This window comes from Tenrec ecaudatus, chromosome 10, assembly GCF_050624435.1.
Source record: "Tenrec ecaudatus isolate mTenEca1 chromosome 10, mTenEca1.hap1, whole genome shotgun sequence".
NCBI classification, from domain to species: Eukaryota; Metazoa; Chordata; class Mammalia; order Afrosoricida; family Tenrecidae; genus Tenrec; species Tenrec ecaudatus.
In genome coordinates, this window is record NC_134539.1 from 141,270,025 (window position 1) to 141,292,342 (window position 22,318).

General features: G+C 47.6%; 1 protein-coding gene across 1 annotated transcript in view; it reads left to right on the forward strand.

Moving 5' to 3' along the window:
• The first annotated feature begins 15,822 nt into the window (after positions 1–15,822).
• ITGB3 (integrin subunit beta 3) overlaps positions 15,823–22,318 on the forward strand; it is a 60,591-nt gene continuing 54,095 nt past the window's right edge. The window contains exon 1 of the mRNA XM_075562024.1: positions 15,823–16,230. Coding sequence (XP_075418139.1) covers positions 16,164–16,230 — 67 coding nt within the window. The 5' untranslated portion in view covers positions 15,823–16,163. The remainder of the gene's footprint in view (positions 16,231–22,318) is intronic.

A 22,318-nucleotide genomic window follows, 5' to 3' on the forward strand; every position in this document is an offset into this window, starting at 1 on the left:
TGTCAGCTAGTAAAGACTTTTGTTGGGGAGCAGGGCACCCTAGGCAATAAGCTGTTGGGGACAGATTTTGCAAAAGAAGGCGAATAAGAGAACAGTTACTCTTTTGGGAGGCTCAAAAATAATAGGAATACCTGGAAAACGAATGGAGAGAGAAATAAAGTTCATGATAGGAACAATTTCCTTAGGCTGCATTCTTCCTCTGGCCTAATGCTGACCCAAGCGCTTGGATACATTTTCCATTTATTCTTCCCAAAGACTCCACCTGGAGTAGGTGTGGTTATTCCTATTAAAAAATCATTTTATTGGGGGTTCATACAGCTCTTACAACATTCCATATATCAATTGTATCAAGTACATTTGTACATATGTTGCCATCATCATTTTCTAAACATTTACTTTCTATTTGAGCCCTTGGTATCAGCTCTTTTTTTCCCTCCCTCCTCCCTTGCCCCCCTGGTGACCCCTTGATAAATTATTATTGTTTTCATATCTCACACCGACCACTGTCTCCCTTCACCCATGTTTATGTTGTTCATCTCCCTGGGGGGGCATTATGTATCGTTCATTGCAATCGGTTCCCCTTCCTCCCCTAGTCCCCCTATCTTCCCCGTTCCTGGTATCAGTTCTGTTCCTGGGGGGTTGATCTGACCTGGATTCCGTGTGTCATGAGCTCTTACCTGTACCAGTGTACGTGCTCTGGTCTACCAAGAGTTTATTCCTATTATTAAACAGAAATAAACCAGGTTTATAGATGGGAGAAAGATGAAGCTTTCTGCTCCTGTATAGGCTTAGAATCTCAGAAACCCAAAGGGGCAGTTCTGCTCTGCCCTGTAGGGCCGCTATGCATCAGAAAACATTTGATGGCAGTCGGGTGGCGACAGATGTTAAGCGGCTCTGAAGAAATAAGGAATCAGAACCATATCCACTTGCTGCCCAAGTTTGTGTTCTTGGTAGTGACGCCAACAGCTGCTGTCTAGTGCAGGGTCTTCACTGGCTGATTTTTCAGAAGGAGGCCACCTCTCTTCCTTTTTCTGTCTGGCGGCTCCACTGAAACCCATTCAACATCCTCGCACAGTCAGGTGACTGCTGGCTGTGCACGAGGTGCCTTAACTGGTCAAGCCTCCAACCCGGCCTCCAACATGAAAGGCAAGATTTCTACTGATCAGAGGAACTAGACGACATGACGCCCTGCCCTCTACTGCTACCAACGGCTCTGAAAGGGATCACATTGGAAGGTTTGGAGAGAGGGAGAGAAGAAAACTGTGGAACGGGACTCAAAATCCTAAACGAGAAGATCAGGTTTACTGGCTGGATAAAGAGAGACGGTGTAATCTTCAAGACACCCTTCAGGCCCGGAAATGAACTCACTCCCATGGCTCGGTTTTCAGGGAAACAATAGACAGGCCCATGAGGGGGAACAGTAACACTAGTGAGGCACCCGTTAGACGGATTGACCATTTGCGATCCAAAGGGCAGAACTGATCCAAGGACAAAGTTCAGAAGAGTTAGGAAAGGAGTGGAAATGGGATATGCGACTTTACATTGTGGGGATTGCCATCCATGAGATGAAACAAAATGTGTACGAACAGTTTAATGGAAAACTGATCTGCTCTATAAACCTCCACCCAACTCAGAATAAAGGAATTCTCCCACTGAACTATCCCAACCAAACCCAAACCCACTGCTGTGAAGTGGACCTTAGGACAGTGTCCCTGTAGGACAGGGGAGAACTGCTCCATCGCATTTCCAAGGCCGTGCATTTGTATGGAAGCAGCCTGCCTTGTCTTCCCCCCTTGGAGCAGCTGGTGAGTTCAAAGGGCCAGTGCTTAACCGACTGGGCCACCAGAGCTATGCTCTTAAAAACTTACTGTCCTTGGGTTAATTCCTACTCCTAGTGACGCCCTTTACAGAAGCAAGCAACCCGTGGATCCAAAACTGGCAGTAGGTTAAAAAAAAAAAAAAAAGGGAAGAAAAAGTCAAACCAGCATGTCACAGAGCCAGGATAGAAACACCAAGATACTCTGAGTAAGGATGTGGCCAGACACTAGCGGTGAGTCAGAGACACTTCCTAGAGAGTTCTAGTCAGAGTGAAAATAGACTCTGAAGGAAATAGGGAATGTTGTTTGGAGCTATAGTTAGTAAGGTGGAATGGGGGGCATTTTCCTGGGGGCCCCATCCCTCTGGTCCTTTCTTTGTAGACCTGTGGTCTCGAGTTGTGATGAATCTTCTGAGTTTGGGGTGGAGAGATGCAACAGGAAGAGAGTCGGACACCTAGATCAATATCTCTGTCGATATTATTGTTATTGAGACTGTACACAGCAAATCCACATACCACTTCAAGTGTACCCGTGTCCATGTCAGCGACCGTGATGATGTTCTTTGAGTGGGGTGACCATGTTCACCCTTATTTTCTAGTTGTTTCTGACCCACTAACGCAAGCCCACTGGCCCCTATGTTTTCTATTCGATCTTCTGATTTCCTCTTGTCAATTAGACAGATCTTAAAAGAGCATAATGCTCAAGGCAGTTAAGCGAAACTATTGTTAGGTTTTAAGAAGACCTCATGGAAGATTCTCTCGGGAGTTCAACCAGACGTTGCTATTGTTGCTGCGAGGTGCCATCGAGTCCGCCGTGACTGGCAGAGACTCTACGCCCAACAGAAGGAAACACTGCCCAGTCCTGCGCTCTTCTCACAATGGTCCCTGTGCCCGAGCCCATGGTCGCAGCCACCGTCTCAGTCCATCTTGCTGAGGACCTTCCTCTTCCCACTGCCCCTCTGCTTTACCGAGCATGACATCCTTCTCCAGGGGCTGGTCTCGCATGACAATAGGTCCAAAGTATGTAAGACGAAATCTGGCCATTCTTGCCTCTCAGGAGCTCTCTGGCTATATTTCTTCCAAGACAGAACGAGACAGTACGGTTTGTTCCTTTAGCAGTCCGTGGGACTTTGAATACTCTTCGCCAGCACCACAGTGCAAATGCACTGGTCATTCTCCGGTCCAACTTTCACGTGTAGATGAGGCAACTGAAAATACGATGGCATGGATCAGGTGCATCTTAGTCCTCAAAGTGACTTCCTTGCTTTTCTTTCTTCCTTTAAAAACAGTTTTGTTGGCACTTCATGCACATGCCATGTAATTCAATAATTCAATCGTATCAAAAGAGTTGTACAATCATCCTTGACTTTCAATACGCTAAAGAGATCTTGTGCAATAGATTTACCCAATACAATATGTCTTTGGACCTCTTAATGGCTGCTTCCATGAACACTGGTTGTGGATCCAAGCAAGACAAAATCCTTAACAACTTCAACTTTTTATGATTATTATGGTGTTATCTATTGGACCAGTTGTGAGGATTTGGGCCTTTTTTGTTTTGTTTTTCACATTGAGTCGTAATCCATACTGACGGCTACAATCCTGGATCTTCATCAGCAAGTGCTTCAAGTCCTCCTCACTTTCAGAAAGCAAGATGGTGTCCTCTATCACAGGCTGTTAACCAGCCTTATTCCCATCATGATGCCACATTTTCATCATCTAATCTAGCTTTTCTCATGATGTGCTCAGCATATGGATTGACTCCGTATGGTGAGAGGATATAACCCTGACACACACCTTTCCTGGTTTTAAACCAGGCAACATCCATCCCCTTGTTCTGTTTGCACAACTGCCTCTTGATCCGTGTACAAGTTCCGCGGGAGCACAATGAAGTGTTCTGGAATTCCCATTCTTCTTAAGGTTATCCATAGTTTGTTATGATCCACACAGTCAAATGCCTTGGCACAGTCCATAAAATAAATGTAGACATCTTTCTGGTGTTTAGACCCTGGGGCACTAGAAAGTCTGAGAATTGACTCAGCAGCAGGGGATCTGGTTTTGGTTTTGTGCGGAGTCACCACCATTCTCAGCGTAACTTTTATTCCGTGAATGTTTGATAGCTATTGACTAGGAAAATATCTATCTGTGACCTAGGAAAAGAAAGTTCTAGAACACGGGGCCTTCCTTCACAGAGATGGTCCTAGTTGGAAGCTTGCCCGCCTATGAAATTTCCTGAACATTTAGACGGATGTAGAGCACAGAGCTCCTAGGGAAAGGTCAACTAAACCGGGCAGGAAGACAAAGAGTGGTCTTGCTGGGGCACGGCTCAGGTAGCTCAGGTGTGTGTTCACACCTGTGGGGAGAATGGAGCGAGGAAGAAGGGAAGGACTGAGGAGGGAAGCCAGAGAGGCAGAGGCCATGCTCCTGCCACAGTCCTGGTCACAGTGAAGAAGGGACAGGCACTTCCCTTTCTTCCTGATTGTGGCTTCCAGGTCAGAGCTGGGGCTGCAGGTCTTACTGAGTTGGAAAGAGCCAGAGTCATGTGGAAGGGAGGCAACGTGCTGACCAGACTCCAGCTCACAGTCATGCCAGCCTACGCCCTGAGGTTTGGGTATGCTGGCAGGGAAAAGCTGAGTCGTAGGGCTTCTGTTTAGACCGGTCCGCAGGCTCATGCTCAGGTTTTCCCCACGTGACTGTCTAATCTCAGGATTCAGCTGGGGGTGGCTGGTCACTTCTTGTCATACTCCAGGCAGGAAGTGGTCAGGACCTGGAAATAGAGCAGCCTGGGGTGGGGTGGGGGTGAGGGGAGGCAGGCAGAATGGACCCAACTCTGGGTGTCTTCTAGGGCTAGTGGCCCAAAATACTTGGACTTGCCCTAAAGTACAGGGCTTCCTCCTTACGGATTTCTGAATCTTACCTTAGAAAATGGTTTTATGCGTTAACACAGATGTCCCCTTGAAACTGTGTGTGTGTGTGTGTGTGTGTGTGTGTGTTCCTATGTTCAGAGGTACAGTAGGGGAGATGCTGGGTTATAGGTTCAGCATTGGCGTCAGGTCAACCTGCTTTTCAATCCAGCTTTGCTATTTACTACTTACATGCTCATGAGCTGATTATCCCATCTCTCGGATCCTCTTTTGGTTTTTTGTTTTTCTCTTTTATTTTTTAATTTACATTTTGAGAGTCCCATGTCTACCTTTCACTCAAAACCTAAAATCACCGGATAGGGCAAGATATGACAAAATAATGATGTATAAATTACCAAGGGCACGTGAGGGAGAGAGGAGAGGGGAAGGAGGGGAAAAAAAAAAAAGAGGACCTGATGCAAAGGGCTTAAGTGGAGAGCAAATGCTTTGAAAATGATTGGGGCAGGGAATGTATGGATGTGCTTTATACAATTGATGTATGTATATGTATGGATTGTGATAAGAGTTCTATGAGTCCCTAATAAAATGTAAAAAAAGAAAAGAAAACAAAACAAAACAAAAAAAAACCTAAAACCAAACTGATTGCCACCGAGCTGATGCCGGATCATAGTGACCCTATAGGACAGGATAGAACTGTCCCCTATGGAGTTCCGAGACTGTAACCCTTTCTGGGAGTAGAAAGTCCACTCTTTCTCTTGAGGAGTGGCTGATGGTTTAGCAGCCCCACGAGCAACCACCGCACCCCCCAGGGCATTTTGCAAAAGAGAAATACAATGAGGTGTGACAAAAAATGCTTGTCATAGGACCTTGTACATATTTGCAAAATAAATGACAGCTAAGAAATATTAGTAGTACATTTCTCCTTTGAGTTTTTCTAAGGATTAAGAGAGAGGACAATCAGTATTGAAAGAAGATGGTCTCTACCAGGGCCTCTCCTCAGCGCCTTCATCTATAAAATGAGCACAAGCCAATCTAAAAATTGGGAATTTGGAGACAAACTAGGATTCTAATTCCCTCTCTGGGAACCAAGCCATCTCTGAGGAAGAAGGCAGCAGCTCATCATGGTGAGGAAAGAGGCAGTGCCGGTGGACAGGGGCCATTCCCTGACTGGGGAGATGTGTGGAGATGACCCAGTAAGGTGGGTAGAAGTGTCGGATGGGCTGGCCCTGGATTCAGGAAGATTTAGGGAAGTCACTGACCAAGTGCTCTCTACAGAGAAGCTAGCGTGATGGTGGGTTGGAGGAAAGAGCCAATCTTGTGGAAAGTGAAGCCCCCCTACCCCCCACCCAGAGTCTTCCGTGGCCTATTAGCCTTGTCAAACTCTAGGATTTCCCTGGGACAATCATTCCTAACATTCTGGATCAAAGACCCATTTGAGAAGCTAGTGAAAGCTAAGGATTGATTCTCTAGCACAATGTACATCACACAAATTTTTGTTTCTAAAAAGGGAATCACAGAACCCGGAAACTCATCTAGGGACTTTATCCCCTGGCTCAGAAGAGATAAATACTCTGGATGCTTTACGTCTTAGTAAGAGGGGTCTTTGAACTTGGGACAAGCTGGGCCTTGTCCCAGCAGCACTAGGTCGGTCCAAGGATCAGCCACTAGGTTGGTCCACGGGTTGGTAAGGCGCAGGAGACCGGCTCCAGGAGCTGTCTGAGGAGGCCCAGCTTGAGCAGCCGGGAGAACAGCATTCTGTACAACATGGATACGTTAGGCAGCGACACAGTGGGAGGCAGACCGGGAATTTGGAGACACACTGGGAGTAGCTCCCTTTTACTATTATGACATGCTAGTCACTGCGCCAAAAAGCCTTATAGACATTTCCCCCCATCTGATATTCAATGGGAAACGGAGGCACAGGCAGATAAGTGACTTGCCCAGGGTGGACCAACTAGCAAGGGCAAGGCCAGGAAGAGGAAGGTTGGTCCTTGTGGGCTGAGGGAGGAGCTATGCTCCAGAGAGGAGACTGCCTCTGACCGCTCAGGCTCAAGCACACCTGTGTGCAGAGAAGGCCCTCGTGCATTCTTGCGAACGAATACTGAGTGCCCAAGCGGACTTCACCTTCACTTGATCAACCACCTGGACCAAACGAAGCAAAACAGAAGTAGAGGCGTTTTTGTTTTAGTCTTGTTTGAGATGAACTTGTCCTTAAAGACTCCAAGTTCATTTCCATTTTACTTTTCCTCTTCTTCTTTTTTCTTTCTTTCTTTCAAACCACTATGTAGCTTTGAGGGATAAAGAATCGGGTGGGGTTTTAGAGAAGTTTTTGTTTTTAAAGACACATGCTTATTACACGTGTTTATTGCACATGTTTATTACACATGTTTATTACACATGTTTATTACACAGCCCATCTCAAGAAATGGAATCAGCAACAATATTCTGTTCAACTTCCTCCAAGGGTTTTCCAGAGCCCAGAAATTCCAACACATGCTCTCTAAAAACCAGTGTGGAGTCTAGATAGCTCCTTCTCCTTGAAGCCCATGGAGCAGCGGGGTCATCTCCTCTGTGTCCACGGATAAAAGGAGACCCTCTGCAACATGTGTTGTTGTTGTCGTCAGGTGCCACGGAGCCAGACCCCTCGTAGCAGAGCATGAAGCACTGCTCAGTCCTGGCCGCCTTCACAATTGTCCTTCTGTTTGAGCCCATTGTGGCAGGCACTGTGCCAATCCATCTCCTTGACAGTCTCCCCTTTCCCCCGACCTCCACTTTACCAAGCTCGATGCTCTTCTCCGGGGTCTGCTCTCTCCTGATAATGCGTCCAGAGTATGTGAGACAAAGTCTAAGGAGCATTCTGGCTGTACTTCTTCCAAGACCGATTTGTTTGTTCTCTTGGCAGTCGATGGTACTTTTCAGTATTCTTCTTCAGCACCATCACCCAAATGCATCAATTCATCTGTGGTCTTCCTTATTCAATGCTCAACTTTCATACACATAGGAGGTGACGGAAAAGCAATCACTGGGGTCAGGTGCACCTTGGTCCTCATAGTAACATCCTTGCTTTTGTCAAGGGTCGATTCTTGCTTGGATCCATAGCCAGTGCTAAATGTGTAGGAGGAGAAGATTCTGAGTTGATACACTACCCCATAATCAGCTTTTTAGGAACCCTAATGGTGTAGCTGGGTTATACATTGGGCTGCAAACAGCAAGGTCAGCAGTTTGGAACCATCAGCTGCTCTTAAGGGGGAAAAGGAGGCTTTCTGTTCCTGTAAAGATTTACAGTCTCGGAAACCCACAGGGGCAGTTCTGCTCAGTCCTCTAGGGTCACGATGAGTTGGAACTGGCTCAATGGCAGTGAGTTTTAAGTTTTCACTCAGTTTCCAGTTAGCGGAATGGGTTAACACTGAGAGAACTAGAATCTTTCTATAAATAAATAATGAGATTACATTTCTCTGTGCATTTCAGATGCTCTTTAGTAACTTTTGTAAGGATGAGGTTACTTAAAATCAGAAAGTAACAAGGACAAAAAAGCCATGGGTGAGGGGAGACAGTGGATGGTGTAAGATATGAAAATAATAATTTATAATTTATCCAGGAGTTATGTGGGTGGGAGGGAGGGAGGAAGGAAACAAGAGGAACTGATACCAAGGGCTCAAGTAGAAAGAAAATGTTTTGAAAATGATGATGGCTACATATGTACAAATGTGCTTGATACAATTGATGTTTGGATTGTTATAAGAGCTGTAGGCAACTGGACATTCCCTTACAGAAGGGTCGTGAGGAGGAGACAGCGAGTCAAGGTGCAGTGTAGCAACTTTCCTCTAGTTCTTTAATGCTTCCCCTCCCCCCACTACTATCATGATCCCAATTCTGCCTTACAAATCTGGCTAGACCAGAGGATGTACACTGGTTCAGATAGGAACTGGAAACACAGGGAATCCAGGACAGATGATCCCTTCAGGACCAGTGGTGAGAGTGGCGATACCAGGACGGTGGAGGGAAGGTCGGATAGAAAGGGGGAATTTATCACAAGGACCTACATATAACCCAATCCCTGGAGGACGAGCAACAGAAAAGTGGATGAAGGGAGACGTCAGACAGTATAAGACATGACAAAATAAAAGTAATTTATAAATTATCAAGGGTTCATGAGGGAGGAGGAGGCAGAGAGGGAGGGGAAAATGAGGAGCTGATACCAAGGGCTCAAGTAGAAAGCAAAAGTTTTGAGAACGATGATGGCAACAAATGTACAAATGTGCTTGACACATGGATGTATGTATGGATTGTGATAAGAGTTGTGCGAGCCCCCAATAAAATGAGCTTAAACTAACTAATTAAATAAATGAAACAACAACAAAAAAGATGGGCTCTCAAAAAAAGCTGTAAGAGCCCACAATAAAATGAATTATATGTAAAAACAAAAACAAACAAACAAAAAAACAGAGGAGGAGACTGGAACCTGGAATATAAGTAGCGACTGACTTGCTCACAAACAAGCAGTGGAAGAAAAAAAATGCGCTAATCTCACTTTGTGAGCTGATTCTAATTCATAGCAACCCTGTGGAGCAGAGGAGAACTCTCCTGTAGGATTGCTGAAACCGGACATCTTTACAGAAGCAGAAAACCCAATTTTTCTCCCACGGAGAAGGATTTGAACCACCTACCTTGGGGTTAGAAGCCAAATGCTCCTTTTGTTAGCCTAGATCTTAACAGCTAGGAACAACGATAAAGAGCGAGGGCAAAACAAAGGACAGATGAGCATGCTTGTGGCCAGCAGATGTTCGTGACAAGACTTGTTCGAGGAAGCTCTTAGGCTGAAGGAAAATGATACCATCTAGACACTTAGAAATGCAGCTACAGAAATCATGTGGGGATGAACATCGAAGATAGCTTTTCGTCTTGTCTTCGATGTTTTTAAAAAGAAGAAACTATTTAAAGCAAAAATAAACATGTTATACAAGGGAGCTTCAAAAAGTTCATGGGAAAATTCCACTCTTTCCATTCCCTTTTCCCCCCATGAACTTGGTAAAGCCCCTCGTACGACCAAGACTTGTAATGCTGTTAGTAAGAAAGTAGCACACAGGATGTGTCTATTGTGTCTGTGGAATGATTCTGCTCCTGAGGGCTTACAGTTGACAGGAAATGGCACAAGACTCATTCAAAAAAGTGGCTGTGTGGTAAATTAAGAAAGCATGGGGGCCTGATGTTGCCTTGGGTTGAATGTTGGGATGCTGACAGCCGGGTCAGCAGCTTGAACCTCCCAGTGGCGCTGTGAGAGGAAGGTGACGTCTGTCCTGGCCCATCGGGCTGCTAGGAATTGGAATCAACTTGATGGCAGTGGTTATTTATGTCATTTTCTTTTAATCGCTCGAGAAAGCAGGCACACACCACGGAGAAGCAGGAATAAAGCTAAAAGGCCAGTTCCAAAAGTCACCAAGCATCCTGCTGATTCACGGTGACCCTAAAGGAGAGAGGGGAACTGCCCACAGGGACTCACAGGCTGTCATCTTTACCGAAGCAGGCGGCCTCATCTTAATCACTCAGAGTAAAGGTCAGTCACCGACCGTCTAGTTTGCAGCTGCATTGCCAGGGCTACAGTATGAATAATTCTGCTCTGAATAATCAGTGTCATTTCTTTCTGGGGCCTAGGGCTTGGGGTTCAGCCCTGAACTCTTGGTTACCGGTGCCTGTGGCCTTGTTTGAACCACAGCTGTGAACTACAGCTTCTGGAAAAGACTTAACAATGTGCAAACCTTTAAAATTTATTCTTTGGGCAGTTTGCAGCCTTTAAAATGTCATGCCCCTGAAGCTAAATCCAGGTCAGTGATCAGTTCAGCTCTGCCCACTAGGTTGGACTGTAATTTGCTATTTATTTTCAATTGAGACGTTTTCAACGAGAGGCACAAGGGATGTGAAGAGTGCGATCTAGCTGCACCCCATTTTATCACCCCAGAAAGCTCCCTGGTGTTCTCTCTTCCAACCCAACCCCACCAACACTTGGTTCAGACTGATGACTCCACACCGAGGCGATGCAATGGTTAAATACTCATGTAATGAGACTTTTCGGGGAGAGTCGGGTGGTTCTCAAGGAGGCCTGAAAATGGCTTGAATGGGCACAGAACGGAGTCTCGCTAGGGGTTTTTATGGGGCTTAGGGGCTGGGACTGAGATAAAGGTTCCCACACAGGGGTTCAACTTCCTAGCAGTGCCCAAGGAGGGAACACTAGCGCTTTCTTTTCTGCCTGTCACGGTGGGGGCAAAAGGGGAGGGAAGAGGCGAGCTTTAAAAGATGGCAGCAGGAAACAAGTGGAGTCAGATTCTGTAGCACACACGCCAATTCCTAGGAAACTCTATTTTGGTTTCTTTTTGTAAAAAATTAATTAATTAAAATCATTTTATTGGGGGCTCGTACAACTTTTATCAGAATCTATACATGTGTCAAACACATTTGCACGTTTGTTGCCATTGTCATGCTCAGCACATTTTCTTTCTGTATCTTGGTTTCTAAATACTACTGTCCACTAAGGGAACAAGATGCTCCTCAGCTTGCACTTCCTCTACTCTGGCCTTGGCACCAATCCCTTGTTTGCCGAACCCTTGTTCCTTCAGTGGTTGATGCCAAGGTTAGGGTAGAGACAGGGCAAGATGAGCCCAGAATATTTTACTGTGCCAGAATGCAAGCAAGTGCTCAACATAACATAAAATAAAATAACAGGGGCCTGTCAGCAATAAAGAGGAATTATTTGTTGAAATTGAAAATGTTTTTCTATATATATGTGAGTATATATATAGGTAGCCACCTCCACAATAATCATAAAAAAGGAATGTATCACTGGCATATGCAACAACATGGTGGTTTCAAAACTGTTCTGTTGAGTCACAGAGATGAGACGTAATGTCTACAACGTCATGCACATAATGTCTATTAGTGGACAATGTACAGCAAAAGAGCACACGATGCACGCTTCCATTTTATGTCATTCTAGAACTCAAAAAATAAAATTCACTACCATTAAGTTCCTTCAACCTCATGGCTACCCTGTAGGACTAGGTCGGACTCCTCCTGGGGGTCTCTGAGACTGAAACTCTTTATGGGAGCAGAAAGTCTCAACTTTCTCCTGAGGAGCTGCTGGTTTCGAACTGCTGACCTTTCTGTAACAGCCCAGTGCGTAACCACTACGCCACCAGAACATTGAGCTATGATGGTGGAAATCAGAACAGTGGTTGCCTAGAGGGTGGGTGGTGGAAATGGGCTGAAAGAGAGCACAAGGGAACTTTCTGGGGTGAAAAAATGGGGTGCAGCTAGATCACACTCTTCACATCCCTGTGCCTCTCATTGAAAACGTCTCAATTGAAAATAAATAGCAAATTACAGTCCAACCTAGTGGGCAGAGCTGAACTGATCACTGACCTGGATTTAGCTTCAGGGGCATGACATTTTAAAGGCTGCAAACTGCCCAAAGAATAAATTTTAACGATTTGCACATTGTTAACACTTCTCCAGAAGCTGCAGCCCATATGACTCCCAACATTCTTTTCATTTTTAAAAATTTAATCATTTTATTGTGGGCTCCTACAACTCTTATCACAATCCACACATCCATCCACTATGTCAGGCACATTTGTTGCCATAATAATTTTCAAAACATTTTCTTTCTACTTGAGCTCTTGGTATCAGCTTCTCATTTTTCCCCTCCCTTCCCTCCCCTCCCTCCTTCATGAACCCTTGATAATTTATAAACTATTATTATTTTTTTCATGTTTTATACTGACTGATGTCTCCCTTTACCTACTTTTCTGTTGTCCATCCCCCTGGAGGGGTTTTTATGTGATCATTGTGATTAGGTTCCCCTTTCTCCCTTCAGATCAGTTCCCCACCTTCCCCTTATCCTCCTGGTATCACTACTCTCATTATTGGTCCTGAGGGGTTTATCTGTCCTGGATTCCCCATGTTTCCAGCTCTTATCTGTACCCATGTACATGCTCAGACCTAGCCAGATTTGTAAGGTAGAATTGGGGTCATGATAGTTGGGGGAGGAAGCATTAAAGAACTAAAAGAAAGTTGTATGTTTCATTGGTGCTATACTGCACCTTGACCGGCACCTACATATAGGCTTTGGGTCTCTGCTTCACACTCCCCCTCATTCACAATGATAAGATTTTTTTGTTCTGGGTCTTTGATGCCTGTTATCTGATTTTATCGACACCTAATGATCACAGAGGTTGGCCTGTTTCTTCCATGTGGGGTGTTTCTCAGCTAGATGGCCGCTTGTTTATCTTCAAGCCTTTAAGACTTCAGATGCTATACCTTTTGATAGACGGACACCATCAGCTTTCTTCACCACATTTGCTTATGCACCCACTTTGTCTTCAGCGATTGTGTCAGGAAGGTGAGCATCATGGAATGTCAGGTTAATAGAACAAAGTGTTCTTGTGTTGAGGGAGTACTTGAGTAGAGGCCCAATGTCCATCTGCTACCTTAATACTAAACCTATAAATATATGTACATAGATCTATTTTCCCATTGTCTCATATATTTACATATGTATATGCCTGTATTTACACCTCTATAAATGCCCTTTGCCTCTTAGTTCTTTCCTCTATTTCCTTTTATTTTCCTCTTGTCCCACTATCATGTTCAGCTTTCATTTGGGTTTCAATAATTCTTCTCGGCTACATTGCCCTTGATCAAGCCCTACCAGGCCTCCTACATGCTCCTCACCATTGATTTTAGATCAGTTGTTGTTCCCTTATCCCTTGGTTTGTTAGCACCCACTTCCTTTCCTGTCCCCACTAGCCTCCCACCACCTCCCCATCTCCCATGTTCTCCCAGAACCATAGATCCGGTTGTTTTCTCCTCTGGATTGTTTATCCGGTCTATCTTATCTAGATAGACATGCAGAGATAATAATATGCACAAAAACAAGACAGAGCAAAACATAGCAACAAAATAACAACAAGAAAACCAATGACCAGGAAAAAAAAAGAGAAGCCCATAAGTAGTTCAAGGTCTGTTTGTTGACCTTTACAAGTGTTTTCCCGTCCAGTTTGATGACTCCCGACAATCTTGATGGGGCTTCTGGCCTAGGCACCCTCATCAATGAGAATGGGGAGTGAGGGGAGTTGGGTGGTAGATGGAACTGGAGTCCCAAAGCTCAGGTCATAGAGAGCAGCTACCTGGGCCCTTGGTGGGGCTGGTTCCTCCTCTATCCCTTCCCAAAGTCAGGTGACACTTTTGCTGATGTAAGGAGCTCTGGTGGTGTAGTGGCTACCCACTGAGCTGTTCACTGCAAGGTCAGAAGTTTGAAACCACCAGCTCTTCCTTGGGAGAAAGATGAGGTTTTCTATACCCCTAAAGATGACAGTCCCAGAAACCCACAGGGGCAGTTCTACCCTGACCTCTAAGGTCCATGTGAGTGAGTCAGCATTGATGCATGGCAGTGAGTTGGGTTTGGGGTGCTGCTATTAAGGTGGATCCTAGTGCTCCGGGGTGTCTGAGAAGGAAGTGCACAGGGTAGGATTCCAGGGGGTGAGGGGAGGAGGGCAGGCAAGAGTACATGGAAGAGATGACATCTTGAACTGCCCCCTCTTGTGGCCTCTTATCTAAAAGGCCCAGCTGAAAATAAATAGCAAAGCAGAATACAACTGATTGGGCAGAGACGAATTGGCCACCACCTGGACGTGGCCTCAGGTTAATGACAGATGGAATTTTCCAGGCAGAAAAAAGAAGTAAGACCAGTCAGACGGAAAGCATTTGGCACCGAGAAGTGTGTTCTAGAGCAGCGGTTCTCACCCTTCTCAAGGCAGTCACCCTTCAATACAGGTCCTCAAGTGGTGGTGGCCCTGCAGCCATAACATTATTTTCATTGCTTCTTCATCACTGTCATTTTGCTACTGTTATAAATCAGGCGACCTCTGTGAAAGGGTCCTTCAACCCCCAAAGGGGCTGTGACCCACAGGTTGAGAACTATTGTTCTAGGGTGTTGGTGGGAGATAAGGCTGGAGAACTGAGTCCAGGCAGTTGTCTTGTGAGTCTAGGCGCAGGGCAGCCTGGGGGGCCTTGGGGAAGGGGAGGAGCAGGAGAGACTTTTGGCTCCTCAGGCCTTGTCAGAGCCCCCATTCATCAGCTTGCCTGCTCCAGACACTCCCTGAGTGGTGGTGGGGATTCTAACCAGTCATGAGCCCTGTCTCTTGAGGTGTCTGGCTACTTTCATTCTGGGAAGACCAAAGGCCCAGAGGAAGGACACTCAGGAGAAGTGTGCAGGTGGCTTGTGAAGACGTCATCGCTGTGAGTTTGTTTGGCGGCATCAGGCCCCCACTGTGCACTACACAACAAGCAAGCACTTGTGCGGAGAGGGACTCTCTGGACCTGTCCCTGCCTACACGTGTCTTCAAGAAGCTTGCCATTTGCAGAAACAAAATGAACCCAAGAAATGTCAAGGTTCAGTGAGCCTCATGAAGGTTGTCAGGGAGCTGACTGCAACTCCTAGTGACCCCACAGGGCAGAGTAAAACTGCCCCACCGGGGTTCCAAGGCTGAAATCCTTTCGGAAGCAATGAATAACTGTGGGTTTGACCTGCTGGCCTTTCCATTAGCAGCCCCCCCAGCCACCAGGGCTCCTTTTAAGGAAAGTTGTTGCTAGGAGTCCTTGACTCAGTTCCCACCAGGCAAGGGAAGGCGCCTTGACACTGCCTGGTCCTGCCCGGTCTTTACAAGTCGTGCTGTGGGCGAGGCTGATTGCCGCCACTGTGCCAACCCGTGTCCTGGAGGGTCTTCCTCCTTTCCATCACCCTCTGTTTTACCAAGCTTGATGCCTCCTCTCTCCAGTGACTCCTTATAACACGTCCAACGTTTGCCACAAGCCTTGTCATTCTCAAGCATTCCGACTGCACTTCTTTCAGGACAGATTTATTCTTTCTCCTGGCAGTCAGTCCTTGGCGCAGTCTTTCGTCTCTGCCCACCGGGTGGTTCAAAGACATCAACTCTTCAGTTTTCCTTATTCAGGGTCCACCTTTCGCATTCTTGTGGAGCGACAGAAAACACGGGTGGTCATGAGGCATGAAGTGGTTGTCAGCACGGAGCCGACTTTCAGTAGCTTCTGTCAATTAAGTGCACGGGAGGGTGAATGCCAGGGACTCCGGCGACGGATGGAAAGGACCCCGGCGACAGAGACCTCCTTGTGGGAGTCCCCGGCGGGCGGCGTCCCTGCGACCCCGCTGGTGCCAAAGCCCGGCGGGCCGCAGGCGGGCGGATCCCCGCGGGCGGGGGCGGGCGGCGCGATGGGAGCGGCCCTTTCCCACAGCCCCCTCTCCCGCGCGCGGTCCGGCGGAGCCCGCGGGAGGAAGCGCGAAGCCGCGGCCCGCCCCGTCGTCCCACCCACCGGGTCCCGTCCCCTCCCCTCCCCTCCCCTCGGGCTGCGGGAAAAGCGCCCGCGGGCGCCGCCGGCTGCAGAGGGGCGCGGGCGCGGCCGAGGCGGACGGGATGCGGGCGCGGCCCCTCTGGGCGGCGGTGCTGGCGCTGGGCGCGCTGGCGGGCGTCGCCGTCGGAGGTGAGTGGGCTCCCGAGGGGCCGCCCCCGCCCCGCCCCCACCGCGCCGGGCCGCCGAGGAGCGGGGGGACCCCGGCCCGGCCAGCGGCGCCCCGAGCCGACCTGGGACTGCCCGGGCCGGGGTGGCGGGCGCGGGGTCAGAGGCGCGGTGCACAGCTCCGGGGCCCGCGCTCTGCGCCGCCGGCTGCGCGCATCCCCGGGGGTCCCCGCGGGGCCGAGGCGACGTGGGGGCTTTGTGGGTCTGTCCCGCCTGTCGCCGGGGGGCTGCGCCCTGGCTGCTCCCGGGAGAGGGCGCGCCGGTCACTCTGCTCGCCCCGGCGCTGTGCTTTCTCCCAAGGTCCACTCACTGGGCGACTCCCCACGGGCGCGTCTCTGAGCAGGATGAGGGCGCTGCCCGCCGCAGTCCGTGCTCCGGTGACAGATCCGTGGCCCGAAACATCTTCAGGGTGTGCGGAGGTGGGATGGGGCAGGGTGTCCAGCTAAGGGTCTATGGGGCTGCCGTGGATCCCCTGGCTTTGTCTCACCAGCTGCTGTACCGAACCGGCAGCTTCCAGGGTGCTGGTAAGGGCGGTGAAGGGAGGCGCAGCTCTGGGGTGGTGCCCGGGGACCGCCCAGAACCTTGGTGGTCTTTGGGGAGAGCCCTTGCTCGCGGACCTTTGGCGTGACCCTTCTGCAGAGGCCGCACCGGTGTGCATGTTTGCACTATTAAGGAAATCAGTCACACTCATTGTAAATCCTTCGGGTCATGAGTTCTCGTTGGGGGCCGTTCAGTCGATTCCACTCACAGAGACCCTGAGGACAACGGATGGAACACGGCGGGTCCTGCAAGGTGCTCACAGTTGCGGCTGTTACAGCCCATTGCTGCAGCCCATTGTGTCATCCCATCTGGCCGAAAGTCAGCAAGCAAGGCTGCTGCCCCTTTCCAGGGCCTGGTACCTCCTGACAGCGTGTCCGAAGCCTTGACATGCTCGCTTCTAAAGAGCATTCTTAGACCACTGAGAATTAAAACAAAAGAAAGGAAGAAAGAAAGAAAGAAAGAGAAAGAAAGAGAGGAGAAGTAAGAGTAATCCACGTGTTCATTTCAAAGATAACAACTTTGGTAAAGACCTTCCAGACCCTATGACGTGTGTGGGCCATCATGGGCAAAGGTCAGACTGCACAGGGCACCAGTAGCTGATGGAAGGGTTGATGTTAGGGAGTATTTAGGCCGCTATTACTGAAACCAGAAGCCTTGCTGGCATAGGGGATTGCTTTTCCTAACCAAAAGGCCAGCTTTGGAACCATCATTGAGAGAAAGGGGTTTCTACTCCTGTAAAAAATGAGTCTTGGAAACCCAGCGGACTTGCTCTAGGGTCACTATGATTCAGAAAGAACTCAATGGCAGTGAGCTTGGGATTTTAGTCCAGTGGGTGCTGATTTGATTCTTGACTTTGTCTCTTATTGGCTGTGTGACCTCGGGGGGGCTTGGTTTCCTCATTTATAAAGTACAGAAAATAATAGTTATTTGATGAAGCTGATTAAGTGAGATGGAGGCACAAAGGAAGTGTTCAATAAGCGGTAACCACTGTTGTTGCCATCAGGAGATCTGGTGGTGTAGCAGTCACTCGGCTGTGATCCCCATGGTTGGCGGTTCTCAACCACCAGCAGCTTTGAGGTAGAAAGAGAGGGCTTTCTACTCCCATGAGTAGTTGTCGTCTCTGAAACCCCCAGGGGTCGCTATGAATTGACATCGACTCCATGGCATGAATTTGGTTTCTTGGGATTTTTGCCATTATGGAGGCCTGGTGATGCTGGATGACTAACTTCAAGGTCAGCGGTTCAAACCTACCAGCGGCTCGGTGGGAAGAAGTTGAGGTTATCTGCTCCTGTAAAGATTTACTGCCTTGGGAAGCCGGTGGTAGGGTTGCTGTGTGGCTTTCTGTTGACTTGATGGCAGTAGGCATCAAGACTATTACCCCTCCCCATGGGATCTACCATATCTTGGGGCAAGAGCTGTTACTCTTCCGTGCATGGGTACAACCCAGGCTCTTAGAATGAGGTTGGTGGAATTCTTTTTTTCTTCCCCACAACGATGGAGGAGGGGCCCTTCTTTCAGCAGTCTTTGTCACTGGTTACTTGGCATCGCTCAGCTACTGTGACGCACAGGAGAGGCCCAGCCTTTATTGGAGAGCAACCTCAAGCTGTCTTTGGACAAGAGAGAGATAATGTCAAGGTAGCTGCGAGGTTTCAGGTTCACTGAAAAACTCACTACCATTGAAGTGATTTGGACTTTATAGGTCAGGTTAGAACTGCCCCTGCGGGTTTCTGAGACTGTAACATTTTCACGGGAGGAGAAAGCCCCATCTTTCTCCTCAGAGCAGCTGGTTGTTTTTGAACTGCCGACCTTGCAGTTAGCAGCCCAACATGGCCACTACGCCGCCATGAGGAGAGGAACATGTCTGTTTTGTTCCGCACGCTTTATACCCTGTGCCTGGCACAGAGTTGGCAAAAGAAATAACTCTGGGATGCTACGAAAAGGCACCTGCAGGTAGTGGCCTCGCTTTAAGGAACTCAGTATTTGAATATTTTTCTTCAGACCTCTGTATATGCCCTTTGCCTCCTAGTTCTTTTCTCTATTTCCTTTTACTTTCCTCTTGTCCCACTATCATGTTCTGCCTTCATTTGGGTTTCAGCTATTCCTCTCAGCTACATTGCCCTTGATCAAGCCCTACCAGGCCTCCTACACACTTCTTGCCATCGATTTCAATCACTTATCATTCCCTTGTCCCTGGGTTTGTTAACACCCACTCCCCCCCACCCCTGAATATCTTTCTTTATATAAGACCCTCAAGTGCTCCAAGTGGGCATTCTGTAGCGCATTAGAATACTACTGAGGCCAAGAATTTTGTGGGCACCAAGTACCACTGTGCCATCTAGACCTCTGGAGATGCCGTAAACCCAGTAGTTGCTATGTGAAGCTTCTACCTGTTCCCCCCCCCCCGAAGGCACCAGACGGGAGGGCATCAACCCCTTTACTCCCCCACCCCTCCTAAACTTATGAGGGTGAGGGCAAAGTTGAGGAGTGGTAGAGGACACATCGAGAAAGGGGAGTTTGGCTATGACTGTACTTTTCTTTTTTAAAAAAATCATTTTATTTGGGGCTCGTACAACTCTTATCACAATCTATATATCCATCCATGTGTCAAGCACATTTGTACATATGTTGCCATCATTTTCAAAGCATTTTATTTTTACTTGAGTCCTTGGTATCAGCTCCTTGTTTTTTCACCTCTCTACCCCCCTTCCTCCCTCATGAACCCTTGATAATTTATAAATTATTATTATTTTTTTCACGTTTTGCGCTGTCTGATGTCTCCCTTTACCCCCTTGTGTGTTGTCCATTCTCCTGGGAGAGGGTTATAAGTAGGTCATTGTGATCGGTTCCCCCTTCCTCCCCCAACCTTCCCCTTCTCCTCCTGGGATGGCTACTCTCAAGATTGGTCCCGAGGCGTTTGACCGTAATTTTCTAACAGACGTTTCTCCTCTGAAATCCCCCACCGTGCTGCTTGAGCCCTCTGGTTATCATCCTCTACCAGCCCCAAGAAGCTTTCTGCCTTGTTTGGCAGGAAGGGCCAGGAAGTGTGCCCACAGGAACCACAACTCATGAATCAGCAGACATAATTAACTGAAAATTGACTGAGTAACTTCAGGCTTGGCTCGGCCCTCTGCTACCCTCAGAGCTGGCTTGGGACTTAAGCTTCTCACCTCTTACCCCAAACGTTGGCCCTTCCTCAGTGGGGAGAGTATTGCACCTGGTGGCGCTCAGATGGCTGGTGGAAATGAAAGTGGAAGTGGGTGGGGGAGGAAACAGTCTAGTGTAAGTTGCTGGTATTTATTTATAGGTGTGAAGTTCTCCAATTAAAAAAAAAAAAGAGCAACACAGCGTTCCCAGGAACAATCTTCTTCTTTTTAAAAGTGAGGTTTATTGAGGTATAAGTTGCCTACAGTAAAACTCATCTCTCTTGCTTGTACAGTTCTATGAATCTGGACCAATGCATTCAGCCAAGGAGCTACCTTTCTAACCAAGACAGAGACAATTCCCACCCACCCCCAAAATGTCCTTGAGTTCCTTGGCAATCCGTCCCTTAACCCCACCCCTGGCCTCTGGCAACCATGGCCCTTTCCCTGTGGTTAGTTGTCCCTTTTCCAGAATGTCACATATAGGAAACCCTGCAAACTTACAGCTTGTAGCTTTCACGTCTGGCTTCTTTCACTTGGCACAATGCAGTTGAGATTCACACGTGCTGATGCATGCATCAATTACCTATCCGCTTGCTTCTTTTCTCTTTCCATTGCTCAGTAGTAACATGCTATTGTAAGAGCCCCCACAGGCGTGTTTATACATTTCCCTGATAGACTTTGGGGTACCCAAGTGCAGAAGCCCCTGTAAATGACGTCTGGGTGCAGATTTTTGTGTAGGAATGTTTTATTTCTCTGAACCACTATCCAGGCATGGGGTTGCTGCCTTTTATGGTACGTTTGACGGGATTCACGACTGCCCGACTGGTGTCCAAAGTGGTGGTGCCATTTTGCCTCCCGCCCTCCAGTTGCTCTGTGTCCTTGCTACCCCTTGAGCTGTTTACTGTCAATTAACACTATTTTTAAGATATTGTAGTCGGTGGGTAAGTGGTATCTTATTGTGGTGGAATTTGCTTTTCTCTCAAGGCTCATTCTGGAGCGCCTTTCAAAATCACTAGCTGTTTGGTGGGAGAAAAATGGGGCTTTTACTCTGGTCAAGAGTTACAGTTTCGGAAACCCATGGGCAGTTCTACACTGTCCTGTAGACCATGAGTTATCTATCTATCTATCTATCTATCTATCTATCTATCTATCTATCTATCTATCTATCATCTATCTACTATCATCTATTTTTTAGGACTAATTAAAGAGCTCTGGGGCTCAAAGGGTTAAGTGTTAGGCTGCTAACCGTAAGGTTGATGGTTCAAACCTACCAGCCACTCAGTGGGAGAGCAATACAGCCTTTTCCTGTAAACACGTGTAGCCTTGGAACCCCCTGGGGCAGTGCTATGAGAGGGGGAGGGTTGGTGGGTGTTGAGGTAGAAGCCCTGGTGTCACAGTATTTAAAGACCTCCCCGAGGAGCCGAGAGGTCTCTTGGTTGTGCCATTCGTGTTCCCTTTGTTCTGTGAATAACTTTGAATTCCCCGTAAGGGTTTCTTTGGGAAGGAAAAGGGAGGCTCCGCTATTAAAAACAAGCTTGGAAAACTGCTCACTAGACGAGAGCTTCAGTAGTGTGACAAAGGTGTGTTCTGTAGCCACCGTCAATGTCCCTCTAGTCACAGTCTCTACTTGTGAAGTTCTTGGGTCCGGAAAACCTGGGTCTGTGAGAGCCACTGAGGGTGCCAAGCCCTTACTTTGGCCACCAGCCTGGATGGACTCTCAGATCATGTCTTACCTTCGGCCCAATGGAGGAGACTGATGTTCCAGGACTTGAACTTCTCCAGGTTGAGAACAGCCTGAGCTCTGTCCTGGGTGGTTTCAGAATGGGAGAGGCTGGACAAAGCTTATCCTTGAGTTCCTATTGAGCTCTGGATTCCAAGGGCCACCAGGTTCTGATTCTGTAGGCGCTTGAGTTTGTAGAAAGCCCAGCATGCTCTGAGAACCTTGGTTTAAATGAACGTAACTGTGAAAAGAGAGGTTGAACAAAGATATTAAAAATTAGCTCAAATTTGGTTTGGTTTATAAAAATAATTCGGCTTGTGGTAAAAAAGTCAAACAGGACAGAAATCTAAGAATGTAGAATGTGCAAGTTCTTTATGGTTTTTTCTTCTTCTAGATAATTACTGTTAACAGTTACTCCAGAGTAACTGTGTATGGACAACATCGAATTACAACATTTTTCTGTGTATGGATAACATCGAATTACTTATTATCATTAGTTTCTCAAATAAGGTCACCTACGACGGGCTCATTGTCCCTTAACAGTATATTTGAAGTGTCTTTTCTTGTCCGTCTATGACTTCCCCTTCATTTGCTCCAAGATCTAAGGTGCTAGCCAGCAGGCATATGGTCATATGATTATCCTAGAATT